The 16,840-nt window shown below is 53.1% G+C and overlaps 1 protein-coding gene across 1 annotated transcript in view; it reads left to right on the top strand.

The window, feature by feature from the left end:
* The window catches only part of LOC144798190 (uncharacterized), a 204,520-nt gene that overhangs the window by 175,700 nt on the left and 11,980 nt on the right, over positions 1 to 16,840 (top strand). The window contains exons 4-5 of the mRNA XM_078668938.1: positions 2,473 to 2,588; positions 3,837 to 3,910. Of these exons, the coding sequence (XP_078525064.1) occupies positions 2,473 to 2,588; positions 3,837 to 3,910 (190 nt within the window). The remainder of the gene's footprint in view (positions 1 to 2,472; positions 2,589 to 3,836; positions 3,911 to 16,840) is intronic.

Here is a 16,840-nt window from a genome sequence, read left to right as displayed (position 1 = left end):
CCTCTTTCCTCTCTCAATTCTGATTTCCTTATTTGTCTCTTTATGCCGTTCTCTGTCATTCTTTTTTCTTCTCCTTTCATTCATTCATTTCACTGTTTCGTTTTTTCTTCCTTTAATTTTCTTCTAATGTACCTTTTTACTTCACTGCCTTTCTTTTGCTCCTTTCTATATCTATTTATCCTCATTTATTTCTTCTATTTTCATATTCTCTGTCTTATTTTTCTTTCTTTCTCTCTTGCATGTTTTTCTGCACTCTGTCATCCTTCCCTCTCTGTCTCTTTCTCTCCTCTTCTAATTTTTCTCTCACATTCTCTATCTCTATTTATTTCTCATTCTTTCTCACTTTTGCTGTCTTAGAGCAAAGGGGCAAAAACTAATCCTCAGGGACCACAAATGTACACTTTTTGCAGGACAGCTCATGTGTCATCAATGCTGTGTGCTGCTTGTAGCAGGAATAGGGTACTCTAGGGGCAGTACCCTACGCCCTCTATCTATCCATCACTTCCCTCTATCTATCCATCGCCCTCCCTCTATCTATCCATCGCCCTCCCTCTATCTATCCATCGCCCTCCTTCTATCTATCCATTGCCCTCCTTCTATCCATCGCCCTCCCTCTATCTATCGCCCTCACTCTATCTATCGCATCACCACAGCATCACTCAGCACCACCACAGAATCACTCAGCACCACCACAGAATCACTCAGCACCACCACAGAATCACTCAGCACCACCACAGAATCACTCCGGGGCACCACAACATCACTATGCGCTACCACAGCATCACAATGCCACAGCATCACTCGTCGCCACCACAACATCAATCTGTGCAACCATTCAACAACAACTAGTTCAAATATGTTCTCTCAATGTTTCAAGCTTCATTACAAATGTCACAAAAAGATGTTAATATTTCACTTCTGTTCTTGGATTTTCATCACAATAAAATACACTGAACATAATCTTCACAAAAGATATTTACAAAAGTTTAACCTATTGCCATTATAAATCACAATAACTTTCATTTAAGTATTAATTATTAAAAAAATGAAGACATTGTTATTTGTAATATCAATACATTTAAGTCACGTAAATACAACACATATTGCATTACAAATGCTATAGGTGTCACATTTGCGAAAGTTAAAACTATTGGCATTGTTAATGACAAAGCTATTAATTTAGCTATTTTCAAAACCAACACATTAATAAAATATTAGTCATTTACAATACCAATAGCTCAAACTTTCCTGATGCGAGACCTATTGCATTGCAAATGCTTGTTAAAAGTTGAGTAGGGGGCTGGCAGGAAGTCTCTGTGTGTCCTATCAAACAGCGACACATCACTTCCCTGCCCCTGCTCCCTCCTCCTTGTCCAGCCTCTGGGTTGTTCAAACATGGCGTTGTCCAGTGTCTCTGGCCACATGGCCTCTGAAACCCAACTCCTTCTCCCCTGAGTGCCTTCACATGAGGCAACCTGGTGCCTGGCACCCAGAGACAGCAGTTGATGGATTGGCTTGAAGCTCCACCTATCTTTTTTCTCCTTGGAGGGAAGATCTTCGTTCTGGGAAGAAAGGGCATTAATCTAACCTTCCTTGGCCAGACCCCAGCCAGGGATTCAGAGAAATATGACATTTCTGGACGACCCAACAGCAGTACAAATATGACTTTGGACTTTGCAGAATACTCATTTCCACATCTGCTACACTGGACATTAGTGCGTGTCTGGAATCTGTAGGCTTTGTGGAAGTCATTTTAGCCATGAGCCCCACATCCCCATAGGGAAATAATGAAGTAAAACACAGTAAAACACACTGACGTTCCCTGGCATGTTCCTTTCTAGTGTATAAAGCCTATTCCATGTCACCACCCAATTCTGCATAAGTCCTGCCACACCTTTCACTCTGTAGCTGCTCCTGGACTGCGCACCCTAGGAATCTCCCCTGCGCAGCCCCTACACGTGTGCACACGCATGTACACCCATGTCTGCATGTAACCAGCACGGTGCCCCATACTCCCGCTGCTGTGCAGCGGCCTAGTCAAGCCAGGGGGACACCAGTAAAATCTCCATTGAGTCTCCTTCATTATGAGTTCACTGTGGGTGAGTCCCAGATTATGAGGCTCCCCCACAGTAAAAGCTCAACAAGTAGGTGCTCAAAAAGCTAAAACTCCGGGCGGCCCGTAGTGTCAGAACCACCTTCTAACAAGGATGGTATCTGTGCCCATCTCACCTCCACCTCACGCCCATCTCTGCGGCTTGTCTTGTGTTTTAAGGATGGTATCTGTGCCCCTCTCACCTCCACCTCACGCCCATCTCTGCGGCTTGTCTTGTGTTTTAAGGATGGTATCTGTGCCCCTCTCACCTCCACCTCACGCCCATCTCTGCGGCTTGTCTTGTGTTTTAAGGATGGTATCTGTGCCCCTCTCACCTCCGCCTCACGCCCATCTTTGTGGCTTGTCTTGTGTCTCCACAGCCCTGGGGAGAGAAATTCCGTGCTGCGCCGTGCCCCCCACCTTCTGCCGTATGCCCTGGACCCCGGAGCCTGCCAGGGGGGGCACCCAGGAGCCCTGCAAGGCGATGCCACGTCAGGTATGACTCCGCAGCCCTTAAATGCGCCTCAAGTGCCAGAATGAACAGCTACATCAGGACGTATGGACGTGTGGACGCGTGGTGCGTGTGCTGTGCACGTGACGAAGGATAGTATGGGGGGGCCTTGAAGGGGGGTGCGAGGGGAGGCTAGAGGAGCAACGGAGCCCTAAAGGTGGGGGGGGTGCCAGGGAAGGACGGAGGAGCAACGGAGCCCATAAGAGGGGGTGCCAGGGTATAAAAGAAGGAGTAAAGGAGCCCTGAAGGGGTGCCAAGGAGCAAGGTACTCCTGAAAGGGTGTGGGGGGGGGGTGCCAGGGAAGGACAGAAGGAGCGAGTGAGGCCTGCAGAGGGTGTGCCAGGGAAGGCCAGCAGTAAGGGAGCCCTGTAGGGGGGGGTGCCAAGAATGGCAAGAGTAAGGGAGCCCTGAAGGGGGGTGCCAGGGACAGGCAGGAGTAAGGGAGCCCTGAAGGGGAGTGCCGGGGAAGGCCAGCAGTAAGGGAGCCCTAAAGGGGGTGGCCAAGAATGGCAGGAGTAAGGGAGCCCTGAATAGGGGGTGTTGGGGAAGGACAGAAGGAGTAAGCGAGCCCTAAAGAGGGGGGTGCCATGGAAGTACAGCGGAGCGAGTGAGGCCTGTAGAGGGTGTGCCAAGAAGGGCAGGAGTAAGGGAGCCCTGAAGGGGGGGGTGCCAAGAAGGGCAGGAGTAAGGGAGCCCTGAAGGGGGGTGCCAGGGAAAGTCAGAAGGAGAAACAAGCATTGGCATAGCCAATAGGTCTCGCCTTTGGGACCTTATAAGTGTTTAACCATGCAACAGTTAATGCTGGTGCACCAGGGATATTGTGCTGCATAACTAAATACTTATAAGGTCCCAAAAGCGAGACCTATTGGCTATGCCAATGCTTGTTTTTCTAAGCATGGATGCCAACAGAAACAGTCATCATTTCACCTATTTTTAGTTAGCAATCTTTGTTTAAGAAGGAAGTAATGTAACCCATCGTAGTTTTTCCCATTTCAATCACAAGGTTATGGGTTCACTCTGTCAACAAAAGGATTTAATTCACTCATAACCATGACACTGAGCCCACGTGAGGGAAGAGGGATTCACGGGCCCGCAGACCAAGTTTGTTCAGAAAATCTGATTTTTCAGAGCTACTATATTATGCAACTTATAACCACTCTCCGTATTTCAACAACCAGTTCGGAAGAAAAATATATTTTATTGGAAATGCTTGCTGTACATTTTATTACACAGTTTGGTGGATACTACATTATCTGGCTGGTTTTCAAACTTGCGATGCGCAAGTCGCACAAGAATTTCAGTAGCAGGTACATTACCCCAGTGAATTATTTTAGCATCTTAGAAAGTCAAAAGTTGGTGACAAACAGAAACAAAAGCAATTTCTTACAGCATAATTTAGAAAATTTGAAAAACAGACAAATCCCGGACTAATTTAAGGATAGTGTTTCTTTGCTTGTGGCTGATTATCTTTGTCACATTTCCAGAGGAAGAAGACTATACATATCTGCTAGATGAACAATTGTTTACAATGTAGGGTATTTCCTTAAATGTATCTGTATTCACCACAAAAAAATTATCATGTTGGTGTATGCTGTATTTTTTTCTACCGATGCACCTATACACTATCAATAAATATGTCCTTCGTGATTGCAGTCCCAGCAGCGGATGTATGTCCACGCATGCCTTTACAACGCAGGTTTTACAACGCAAGTCGTTACAATGACTTGAGTTGGGGGGCGCTGGAGATTGAATAGTTTAATTTACTATTCCAACTCCAGTCCCCGTGTGTTAGACGGACCGGGAGGGTCGGCCGAGGATAAGGGGAGAGGTCTCCGGGGAGATCCGTCTCCAGTAATCGTACAGACAAATAACTTCCCCCCCACTGACGTACACCACACAAGGATAAGGTTCAACGTTACTTTATAAGCAATTCTTTAAGTACGGTGAGGTGGTACAAGGAGGTCTGGACTCCGGGGTCCCCTCTATTCTAGTCTCTTGGTTGGGTAAGGGGGGTAGCGGGACAGTCTCGTTACCACTCTGGGGGATGTGGTGGTAGATGAATTAGCTCACAATCCTCGAGCTCGGCGTTCTAGATGATCGGGCCGCGGCGGAGCCAGCAGGTCCCGGGATGGTTGAAGGTAGTGACGGTCCGCGGCGGAGCCAGCAGGTCCCGATGAAGATGGGTGCAGAGAGCCGCGGCAGCGCCAGCAGGCAGATCGGTAGTTCGCAAGGCAGGGCTACGGCAGCGCCAGCAGTCCGTCAAGGATGAGTTCTTCACTGCGTCTCTCGACTCCAGGATACAACTGCCTTCCTGCTCTGGAGCTGCGCCAGTTATAGGTCTGGCGCCCTTTGATGTCCGGACCCTCGCACTGGGAGGTCGCGAGGTCCGGGATGAGGGAGTCCAGACACCCAGCAGGGGGGTGGAGCCAGCGCCTGGGGGAGCTGGGGGCGATCGGCACCTGGCGGGGGAGAGCCATCGACACCTCTTTCTCTCATTGACCTGCCAAGTAGTCCGCTCACCTCCTGGGTGGATGGTGGTGCCGGGATGTCGGGGCCTGGCCAGGCCCAGGGTTAGGGTTGATCGGAGGCCACGCGGCCTCGTGGTGCCGTGTCCAAGATGGCGCCCAGGCCGGGCGAGAGGGCCGGTAGGGAATCTGGCCCACGATGTGGAGATGTTCAGGGGCAGGGGCCCTATAGGAGACGGGAAACGGGTTGTTGTTGCGTGTAACGCCTGAGGAGCGGGGCTCGGGCCTGGTCGTGCGGGGAGGGAGCAAGCCTTACACGTGGCCTGTCCAACATGCGTCCCCCCCAGCTGAAGGCGGGGAGAGTCACCCATCCTCTTGGGGACTCTCCTCGTCGAGGCGGAAAAAGCGTGACAGGCCATCTGCGTTGGCGTGGTCTTGCCCGGGTCGATGTTCCACAGTGAAGTCCATCCCCTGCAGGGAGATGGACCAACGTAGTAGTTTCGGGTTTTCCCCCCGCATCTGCATTAGCCATTGCAGGGGTCGATGATCGGTCTGGACCCGGAAGTGGGTGCCGAAGAGATAAGGCCGGAGCTTTTTGAGGGCCCACACCACGGCGAAGGCCTCCCTCTCGATGGTGCTCCAGCGTTGTTCTCGGGCCAGGAGTCGTCTGCTGATGAAAGCCACTGGCTGGTCAAGTCCTTCGGGGTTCAGCTGGGAAAGGACTGCCCCAACGCCATGGTCGGAGGCATCTGTTTGGACGATAAATTCCCGACTGTAGTCGGGGGCCTGGAGCACCGGGGCGGAGCACATGGCGGCCTTCAGCTTCTCGAAGGCCGCTTGACAGTCTGGGGTCCAGTTGACCTTCTTGGGTTGGTTTTTGGATGTGAGTTCCGTGAGGGGCCCTACAATGCTGCCATAGTCCCTCACGAACCGCTGGTAGTAGCCTGTGAGTCCCAAGAAGGCGCGGACCTCGGTCTGGGTAATGGGGGGCTGCCACGACTGGATGGCAGCGATCTTGAGTTGCAAAGGGGCCACCAGACCGCTTCCCACCTGGTGCCCGAGATAGGTCACGGACCCCTGGCCAATTTGGCATTTGCTGGCCTTGATCGTGAGGCCAGCTCGTTGGAGGGCCTGTAGCACCTCTCGGAGGTGGTGGAGGTGGTCGGACCAGTGGCGGCTGTACACAGCGATATCGTCCAGGTAGGCGGCGCTGAATTCTTCGAGTCCTGCCAGGACCTGGTTCACTAGCCGCTGAAATGTTGCTGGGGCATTCTTCATGCCGAATGGCATGACCTTGAAGTGATAGTGGCCATCAGGGGTGGAGAATGCAGATCGTTCTTGGGCCCGGGGTGTGAGACCGATCTGCCAGTAGCCCGCTGTCAGGTCGAAGATGCTGAGGTAGCGGGCAGCTCCCATGCGGTCGATTAGTTCATCTGCTCGGGGGATGGGGTGTGCGTCTGTTCTGGTGACCGCATTCAAGCCCCGGTAGTCGACGCAGAACCGAAGCTCCGGCGTGGCGCCGGGGGCGGCCGCTTTGGGGACCAGTACCACTGGGCTGGCCCAGGGGCTGTCTGAGGGCTCGATGACCCCGAGCGTGAGCATCTTGGCCACCTCCTCTTGGATGCAGGCCCATACCCGATCTGGTACGCGGTAGGCCCGATGGCGGACAGGGGGACTGTCTCCAGTGTCCACGTCGTGTAAGCACCAGGGGGTGACCCCTGGGGTGAGGGAGAACAGGGTGGCGAACTGCAGCAGGAGGTCTCGGCAGCCTTGGCGCTGTTCCAGGGTGAGGGCCTCCGAGAGTCGGACCCCGTCCACGGAGCCGTCCTTCTCCCGAGACCGTAGGAGGTCAGGGAGGGGTTCGGAGTCCTCCTCGGTTCCATTGTCGGTTGCCATCAAGAGGCTGAGCTCTGAGCGTACAAAGTGGGGTTTAAGTCTATTAGCGTGGAGGACCCGGAGAGGGTTTCGTGAAGATTCCATATCGATGAGATAGGTGACAGGGCTCTTGCGCTCGATTACTTTGAAGGGCCCCGTCCATTTGTCTTGCAGGGCGCATGGTTCGGTGGGAGACATTACCCACACTTGTTGGCCGGGTTCAAATTCGATGGAGGATGCATTCTGATCGTACCACCTTTTCATGTCCTCCTGACTGGCCTCCAGGTTTGCTTTTGCCATCTCTCTGAACCGTCTGGTCTGGTTGCGGAGGGTTAGGAGGTACTTGAAAACATCTGGAGGGTTCTTTAGAGGGGGCATTTCCCAGCCCTCTTTGACTAGGCTGAGCGGCCCCCGCACCGGGTGCCCATACAAGAGTTCGAACGGGCTGAAGCCGAGGGACTTTTGGGGGACTTCTCGGTAGGCAAAGAGAAGGCACGGTAGTAGCACATCCCACTGGCGACGGAGGGGCTCTTCCAACCCCCCAATCATCCCTTTGAGCGTGCGGTTGAACCGCTCAACCAGTCCGTTTCCTTGAGGGTGATAGGGGGTCGTGAATCGGTAGGTGACCCCATACTGTTGCCAGAGGGACTTCATGTATTTTGAAATAAAGTTTGTGCCCCGGTCGCTGACGACTTCTCGGGGGAAGCCCACCCGGGAGAAGATCCCCATCAAGGCCCGGCCGACTACCGGGGCTGTCACAGTTCGCAGGGGAACAGCCTCGGGGTAGCGGGTGGCGTGGTCCACCAGTACTAGGATGAACCGATGTCCTTGTGCTGTACGGGGGTCCAGGGGTCCCACAATGTCTATCCCCACCCTCTCGAACGGAGTGGTGACCACTGGAAAAGGTTGCAGAGGTGCTTTAAGCTTGCGGCCGCTCTTCCCGCTGGCCTGGCACGTGGGGCAAGATCGGCAGTGTTGGAGTACGTCGTTCCTCATCTTGGGCCAGAAAAAGTGGGTCACCAGGCGACTGTAGGTTTTATCCTGACCCAGGTGGCCAGCCAGGGGGACATCGTGGGCCAGGTTTAGCAAGAAGTCTCTAAAGCGGAGGGGCACCACTAGTACTCGACTGGCCCCTAACTCTGCGATTCTCTGTTCGCTGTACAACAGGTCATTGTCCCAATAGACCCAATGGGTTCCGGAGGTATCCCCTGCACTCTGGGCGAGGGCTTGTTGGCGGAGTCCCTCGAGGGAGGGACAGGTCTTCTGCTCGTGGCGAAACTGTTCTTGGGTGGGCCCCCCCTCCTGACGCCACTGATCCAGGCCGGGAAGGTCCTGAGGCTGAACGAGCCCCTCGGGAGTTTGTTCTGGGGTGACGGCACGGTCGGTGTCTGGAGCGACCGGGGGAGGAGGTGCCGGCCATTCAGGTTCTTCGGGTCGGGGGATGGCACGGGCAGCCATGGACCGGGTGGTTACGCACGCCCAATCCGGGATGCCCAACATCCCTAGGTGCTCTCTCCTCTCTACGGCGGCCCACGGGGAACTCTCAAGATCATTTCCCAGGAGACAGTCTACGGGGGCATCATCTCGGACCGTCACTTCCAACATGCCGGAGACTCCTCCCCACTCGAAGGGGACGCAAGCCATCCGACATAGACTCTCCGAATTGTCGGCTGAACGGACAGGGCAGAGGACGTTCGGCAGAATCTGTTCTGGGGTCACCAGGTGACATCGGACGGCCGTTACACTGGCCCCGGTGTCACGTAGGGCTTCGGCCCGGCGTCCATTAATGTTCACCCATTGACTGTACTTCCGGGTGTTGGCGGGTAGGGGGACCCGCGGGACCATGTCTCTTCCCCCTAGGCACGCTAGAACCATGGCGGCTGGTTCCCATTCCTGGCGTTCTTGCTCACATTCCTCATGTTCTTCGTAGATTTGTTCTTCCCCCAGGGCGGCGGCAGCCATCTGGCGGGGTCTCGGAGTCTGGCTCTGTGGACAATTCGGGTCGTTGGCGTAGTGGCCGACTCGCTGGCATCGGTGACACGTGACATTGGCTCTGTATCCCGGCCGCGCCGGGGTGTTGCCCGGTTGGCCGGGGGTGGGGTGCTGGTAGCGGGAGCGGCCGGGGCGTTGTCTCTCCCTCGTCCCTGGCCCCCTCCTCCTCCTCGGGGACGGTGCTGACCGTGGTTGTTCCGGTTCTGTTCATGGGGCCCAGTTCGGCCCACTCGGGTAATTTCCCACCGGTCAGCCTCGGCGGCAAGCTGTCGTGGATCAGTTAATTTACTGTCGAGGAGGTGCTGCCTGAGCTCGACGAAGCAGTTGTTCGATAGATGCTCCCATACCATGAGATTGAAGAGTTGCTCGTAAGTCGTTACGTTGCTTCCCTTGATCCACCCCTCGAAGGCCCGGCTGAAATAGTTCACGTATTCCACCCAAGTTGTGCCCGGGATCCGAGTGCAGTTTCGGAACCTCTGGCGGTACATTTCGGGTGTGAGCCCATAGCGGGTGAGGAGGGTAGCTTTCATGTGGTCATAGGAGGTCATCAGATGGTCTGGGAGCTGTAGCAGGGCATCGCGGCCCTCATTGACGAACCTCCCCCATAGACCGGCTCCCCAGTCGCTTCGATCGATCCGGTGGGAGGTCATAGCGATCTCGTAGGCCTTGAACCATTGCTGTATGTCGTCCTCTCTGAAATATTCTCGAACGACATCCTTGGGGATGTGTACCTTCCTTTCTGTCACCCCCGGGGGGCGCGGTTGCTCGGGCACTCCTAATTCTTTGTTCTGCTTGCGTAAGTCTATCTCAGCTAGTTTGCGTTCGTGTTCGTACGCCAGTCTCTTCTCTTCAAGCTCTCTTTGTCTCTGTTTCTCTTCCCGTTCTTCTCGGAGCCGCAGATGTTCCAGATTTAGTTTTTGTTCGGCTAATTTGAGTTCGCCATCCATTTTGAGCCGGGCCATCTCTAGCTCATGTAGTCGGTTTCTTTCTCGTTCTTGGATCTCCTCTTGCGAGAGACCCGTTCTTCGCTCCTCGGGAGCCGTGGTGTCTTTCTCTGCTGTTGCGAGATTTTGGTCCGGGGGTCTGACGGCCCCGGTTTCTGCCCATGACTCAATGGCGTGCTTGAAATCGTCTTTAGTATTCAGACCGGTGGTAGTGATACCTAGTTCAATGCAGAATTGTTTCAACTCACGATGGCTGTATTCTTCCAATTTCTCCATCTGGAATTTTTCGGTGGATCCGCTTTCTTTGGTTGACATTGTGGTTTTGTCGTGGGGTGAGCTACTCTCTGTACGATTACGCGTTGATTCGGATCCCGTCGCTGGCCACCAATGTTAGACGGACCGGGAGGGTCGGCCGAGGATAAGGGGAGAGGTCTCCGGGGAGATCCGTCTCCAGTAATCGTACAGACAAATAACTTCCCCCCCACTGACGTACACCACACAAGGATAAGGTTCAACGTTACTTTATAAGCAATTCTTTAAGTACGGTGAGGTGGTACAAGGAGGTCTGGACTCCGGGGTCCCCTCTATTCTAGTCTCTTGGTTGGGTAAGGGGGGTAGCGGGACAGTCTCGTTACCACTCTGGGGGATGTGGTGGTAGATGAATTAGCTCACAATCCTCGAGCTCGGCGTTCTAGATGATCGGGCCGCGGCGGAGCCAGCAGGTCCCGGGATGGTTGAAGGTAGTGACGGTCCGCGGCGGAGCCAGCAGGTCCCGATGAAGATGGGTGCAGAGAGCCGCGGCAGCGCCAGCAGGCAGATCGGTAGTTCGCAAGGCAGGGCTACGGCAGCGCCAGCAGTCCGTCAAGGATGAGTTCTTCACTGCGTCTCTCGACTCCAGGATACAACTGCCTTCCTGCTCTGGAGCTGCGCCAGTTATAGGTCTGGCGCCCTTTGATGTCCGGACCCTCGCACTGGGAGGTCGGGAGGTCCGGGATGAGGGAGTCCAGACACCCAGCAGTGGGGTGGAGCCAGCGCCTGGGGGAGCTGGGGGCGATCGGCACCTGGCGGGGGAGAGCCATCGACACCTCTTTCTCTCATTGACCTGCCAAGTAGTCCGCTCACCTCCTGGGTGGATGGTGGTGCCGGGATGTCGGGGCCTGGCCAGGCCCAGGGTTAGGGTTGATCGGAGGCCACGCGGCCTCGTGGTGCCGTGTCCAAGATGGCGCCCAGGCCGGGCGAGAGGGCCGGTAGGGAATCGGGCCCACTATGTGGAGATGTTCAGGGGCAGGGGCCCTATAGGAGACGGGAAACGGGTTGTTGTTGCGTGTAACGCCTGAGGAGCGGGGCTCGGGCCTGGTCGTGCGGGGAGGGAGCAAGCCTTACACGTGGCCTGTCCAACACCGTGGATAGTAGGGAAGGTTTTGGATAGTAAATTAAACTATTCCCTATCCTACAGCGCCCTCCATCGCAAGTCGTTGTAACAACTTGCGTTGTAATTCCTGTGTTGTAAAGGTACTGCGGGGTAAAAGTTTTGTTGTAAAGGATGTTTACCCCCAGCAGCACACCTACTCTATTGCCATCCGTTTCACTGTCCTGTATCCAACCGAAAGGTGCGTCCCAGACCGCGATGGACGATGACAAAGCAGTTCTCTGCGCCCTGCCTCTGTCTGGCAGAACTGATCCTCAAGAACGAATGCGCACCTCCATTCTTTTAAATCCGATAGCATGCTTACTGAAGGTCAGTCAGGCCGCGGCCCTCCTCAGTGAGCATCACAACACTCACTAAAACATTAACAGGGCAGTGGCCTAGTCCAGGCATCCGCTGTGCTGAGCAAGCAGCCGCGCTGACACACACGGGCACACACTCGCCCCCCCCCCCCCCGAACGAGGCCAATGGCCGTCGCAAGCACTACCTCGATAGTGCTGTGCACGACCATTGGCCGACGCGGCCCCGTGCACTCAATAGAACGTTCTGCACTGGCGCGGAATGTTCGAAGCAGCAAACGGGTTTAATGGACGAGCAATACTCGCCGGTTTACGAGCGCGCAGAGCGGGCACAAATAATTCTGCCAATATGCAGGCATGCAGGGATTTCAGTGCCACCCCCCAGAAGGTCAGAGGGCAAGGTCAGATCAGGTCAGCTTTAGCAAACATTCTGGCGCAAACCAGTGTACTGGTAAAATGTCAGCTAACCAGTTACAGGTGGCTCCGGCTGGCCCCAGATGGATCCTACTTTTTTTTATTTGTATACATTGCCTTTGTATGTGGCTCACTGCATCAAGCAGCAAGGTTACGAAAATGGTAACAAACAGTAACATTTACAACAAGGTATCCCTACTTTTTTCTTCTTCTGAAGTAGAACTACCTTCTATCCGGCCCTCCAGTTCGCACCCACCTCACAGCAGGTAGAGTTAGTGTGGCGAAGGCAGGCGTGGACACAAATCATGGACTCGGCCGCCGACCCCTTGACTTCAGGCTGGTGGCTGATGGTGCCAAGGGGGCCTCCTGCAGCTCCCCGAAAGCAGGGTCAGCAGTAGAGAGATCAGAAGCCGATCATCAACAACTCTTTATCCGCGCAGAAACCCAAAAAACCTTTAAAATAACTCAAGAAAACATTTCTCGGGTGTGATGCGACTGCTACTAAGAACAATCAGGAACCCTCGGATTGTGCTTGTCATGTAGCAGGAGGGAAAGACCGAGAATGCGGTCTGTGAAAAAAAACTTCACTGCAATCACAAGTTTGAGGGACTGAATTTGGCCTTTAACAATGTATTTTTGAAATGCCCGTACCTTCAAATCCATTGCTTAGTTCAAATGCATTGCAATGGGGAGTCTATAACCTGCCTCTGTGTCGAGCTTTTAAACTTGCTGATGGCAGGAAACACTAGAATGGGTGCGTCGGGCAAAAGTGAAACTGTGAACACCACGTTTGTTTAATTGACAGTGTTCATGCCTGAGCAGTACTCTGGTTAGCATTAACGTAACAATTTCAAGTTCAAGTTCAGGAGTTTATATAGCGCACTACTCACCCAGAGGGTCTCAAGGCGCTTGGGGAGGGGGTTCATTATTTATCGAATAGCCAGGTTTTAAGTTCTTTTCTGAAGGAGATGTGTTTTTGTGTAAGGCGGAGGTGAGTGGGGAGGGAGTTCCAGGTCTTGGCCGCCAAGTAGGAGAAGGATCTGCCTCCCATGGTGGATCTTTGGATACGCTGAACTGCGGCGAGGCCTTGATTGGAGGATCTTAGTTGGCGGGTGGGTGTGTAGAAGGATAGTCGAGTGTTGAGGCATTCGGGCCCTAGTTTGTAGAGGGCCTTGTGTGCGTGGGTGAGGAGACGGAATGTTATTCTCTTGTTGACGGGAAGCCAGTGGAGGTCTTTCAGGTGGCTGGTAATGTGATCTTGGCGAGGGATGTCCAAAATGAGTCTTGCTGATGCGTTTTGGATGCGTTGGAGGTTTTTCTGTAATTTGGCTGTAATTCCGGCGTAAAGGGTGTTTCCGTAGTCTAGTCGACTCGTAACCAGTGCGTGAGTGACAGTCTTTCTAGTCTCGGCGGGGATCCAGTGGAAGATTTTTTTGAGCATACGAAGAACGTTGAAGCAGGAGGATGAGACGGCGTTGACTTGTTTGGTCATCGAGAGTGAGGAGTCTAGGATGAAGCCAAGGTTACGTGCGTGGTCTGTGGGCGTAGGTGCTGAGCCCAGGTCCGAAGGCCACCATGAGTCGTCCCAGGCAGAGGGGGATGATCCAAGGATGAGCACTTCCGTTTTGTCTGAGTTAAGTTTTAGGCGGCTGTTTTTCATCCATACGGCTACTTCTTTCATGCCTTCGTGAAGATTGGTTTTGGCGGTGTTGGGGTCTTTGGTGAGGGAAAGGATCAACTGGGTGTAACCAATGCCAATAGAACGTATTCTGTGAAAACACGGCATAAAAACTTCGACGAAGCTCACTTGGGCGCTATGGATTTTTACAGATCTGTAATGTTGATTCATTAGGCAGCTATCATTTATGTGTCGTAAAGGCAGCCCGTGAGTCCTTAGGAGTTCAACAAAGAGGTTTGGCAACACGCGGGCATTGAAGCGAGGCATGCCCTGGTAAGGGAGGGCCTTCACACGCGCAATAAAAGAAGCCAAAAGGCAGCTGTGCATGATGGCAGCTGTGCACATCACACGCGCGCTTGATAGTAAGCTGGTCGCCTAAGTGCGCGTGGTAAGGGAGGGCCTTCACACACGCGCAATAAAAGAACCCAAATGGCAGCTGTGCACAATGGTAGCTGTGCACATCACGCGCGTGCTTGTGCTCGTGATAGTAAGCTGGTCGCCAGGAAAGTAGCACTTTTCAAAGCAGCTACTAAATGTCTCGGCCAAACTAGCGCATGCGCTGGGTCAGGCCGAGACCTAAAAAGGGGTCCTTGAAGAGGGGGTGCCAGGGCAGGACAGAGAAGCAAGGGAGGTCTGAATAGGGGGGGTGCCAGGGAAGGAAAGAGGGAGTAAGGGAGCCCTGAAAGGGGGTGTCATAGAAGGACAAGGGAGCCCTGAAAAGGGGGTGCCAGGGGAGGGCAGAAGGAGTAAGAGAGCCCTGAAGAGGGTACCAGGGAAGGACAGAGGAGCAAGGGGGCTTGAAGAGGGGTGTGTGCCAGGGAAGGACAGACGAAGTAAGGGGTACCTGGGGGGGGGGTACCAGTGGATGGGGGCATGTCTTTCCTGCCGTGGGGTGTGACGGGGAAGGTAGCTGCATGTTTTAATGTCTTCTTTCACCCTTCAATGTTGTCGGCAATGTGTGGAGTTGATTCCAGCAGCAGCAGGAATGGCATAGCGCCTCCCCTCCCCCACGCGGACTCCAGGCTCATTCACCCCCTGCACCATTCACCCCCCAGGGTTCACGCACCCCTCTGTGGAAAAGTAAATTTTGCCATGTTCTGTGTCCCTACGCCTCATCCATCATATGTTATGTGTGCATGATCAATATGCATATGTTATTCCCCATTTCTGATTAAAGACGCAATTACAGTTGTGTCCACCTCTAGTATGTTAGTTTCCAGTCCTCGTGAATACTACGAATATCAGGCCTATGTAAGTAATGTTGCCACGTTTCTCAGTGTGCACGTTATTCAATTATAAAGTCCCCGTTTCCAGGCCTCAAAAAGGGCCCGGACCACAGATTCAGCTCCTGTCTCCTGAAAGCCTCGCTAAGGAGCGATACAGCCCCCACCTGTATCCTCGACCCTTCACTTACTTCCTGCCTTGCAGTGCCCGGTGCACCCCGGCTCTGCCTCTGAGTCTGCCAAAAGTATGTTATAGTTCCAGTTATCAGTTCAGTCCTCCTCCTCTGCATTCCTAAGCTACTGAACTGCATCAATAGTTTCCGTCATTGTCTAGCCTTCTCGTCTCCATGTTAGAGAAATACTGTATTTAATGGTCATTTAATATTCTTCACGCACTACATGTAGAATAATGCATGGTCCAGTCTTAGAATCAAGTTAGCTTTTCCCCTCATGACTTCTAGTTTATATCAACATGTTCCCTAAACATTAGATACCAGATAGGGTTTAGGTACATGTCGCTCCGACCCTCCAGACTCCAGTCTCTGCTCCTAGCACAGAGTTCGTAGCCCCCAGCTTCTCCTAGTAATACGTCATTGCTAGTTTTCGCGCACCATTAGGTTAGAGGTCCCGGCTCCTTAGGTAGCCCCCTCCAATGTTTCCGCCCATTCATGACATATTCTGTTACGTTTTGCATCACATGTCTAAGTAAACTCCCAGTTACACCTCTTATTTCTCTTATCTCTCGCGACTGCTACGCGTCACGCCTTCTACTCCACCTACTGTTACGCCTACTGCAATGTAATGCTATGTGTTTGCGCTATGTATATAAGTCAATGTTTTGTTATTAAATGTTAGCGCGCTCATCCCAGATCTAGCCCCAGCAGCTGCTGGGCCTCTTTTCCCCTGCTGGGCCCCAGTTGTCCTGCTGGGCCCTGTCATTCTGTTCCTATGCAGGTTGTCCTGATCCTGTCCTTATGCTGTAATAAACCTGCAGAAACTCCTACTACCTCGAATCTTGACTCTTATTTATTGAGCTATCTGTTATGCTATAAGTCTAGTCAAAAATAGGGTATTATTTATTTATTTACCACATAATGGCGCCCGAACAGGGACTTGCCCTTTCCCCACGCGTCGGTGAAGCCACGCCGACCCCCTGACCCTCTGCAGTCGTGACGGAACCATACTGGCCAAGTGCAGATATTTCTGCTTCAAGTATCCCTCAGGCCCACGGAGGAGACGGAGGAGGCGGTCCAGCATCCGAACGAGACGGTGGAGGAACGCGGCGAGTCCCAACCAGAGCCCAAGCCGAGAGTCCAAGGTCCGAGGTATCCGGAGGCCCACCCGTAACTGAAGTCCGAAGTCCGAAGTCCGTCGTAGTCCAGTCCCGTCCGAGGCTTTCCGTTCCGTGCTGCCCGGTGAGTACCATTGCTGGGGTAGTGTCTAGACAGGGTCAGTCTAAATTGACTCCTGGTCCGTGGGTTGGTGGTACCCAAGCCCACAAACGAAGTGTTCACCTAGGTGGATACGGGTCTTGATGCGTTCCTTTATGGGACCGGTATGTTCCGTACTGTTACAGCAGTGCATCCAGTAACTCTAGTCTGTTCCGTTCTCGAGAATTCTGTTCTGTTTCTGTTTTCAGTATTTTCAGGTAGTATTCTGTTCGAACTGTTATTTATAATGTTGTTTAATGTATTTCCAATGTCGTGGTATGCCTGAATTGTTTTCCCAATTGTTATTGTTTTTCGTGTATTGTATTGTGTTCCGATTCAAGTTTAGAATGCCGCTCTTTTCCAAGCTACGTCAGTTAAAAACTAGAAAGGGTCTGCTGGAAGCAGCAGTTCCTGTTCCGCCTAGGGACAGTCCAGGTCACTTTATGTATCAGAAACATGGCATAAGCGCCATATTGTATCTAGATTTATGG

The sequence above is a fragment of the Lissotriton helveticus genome, chromosome 12 (assembly GCF_964261635.1).
Source record: "Lissotriton helveticus chromosome 12, aLisHel1.1, whole genome shotgun sequence".
Taxonomy (NCBI): domain Eukaryota; kingdom Metazoa; phylum Chordata; class Amphibia; order Caudata; family Salamandridae; genus Lissotriton; species Lissotriton helveticus.
This window is presented reverse-complemented; position numbering and strand designations above follow the sequence as displayed.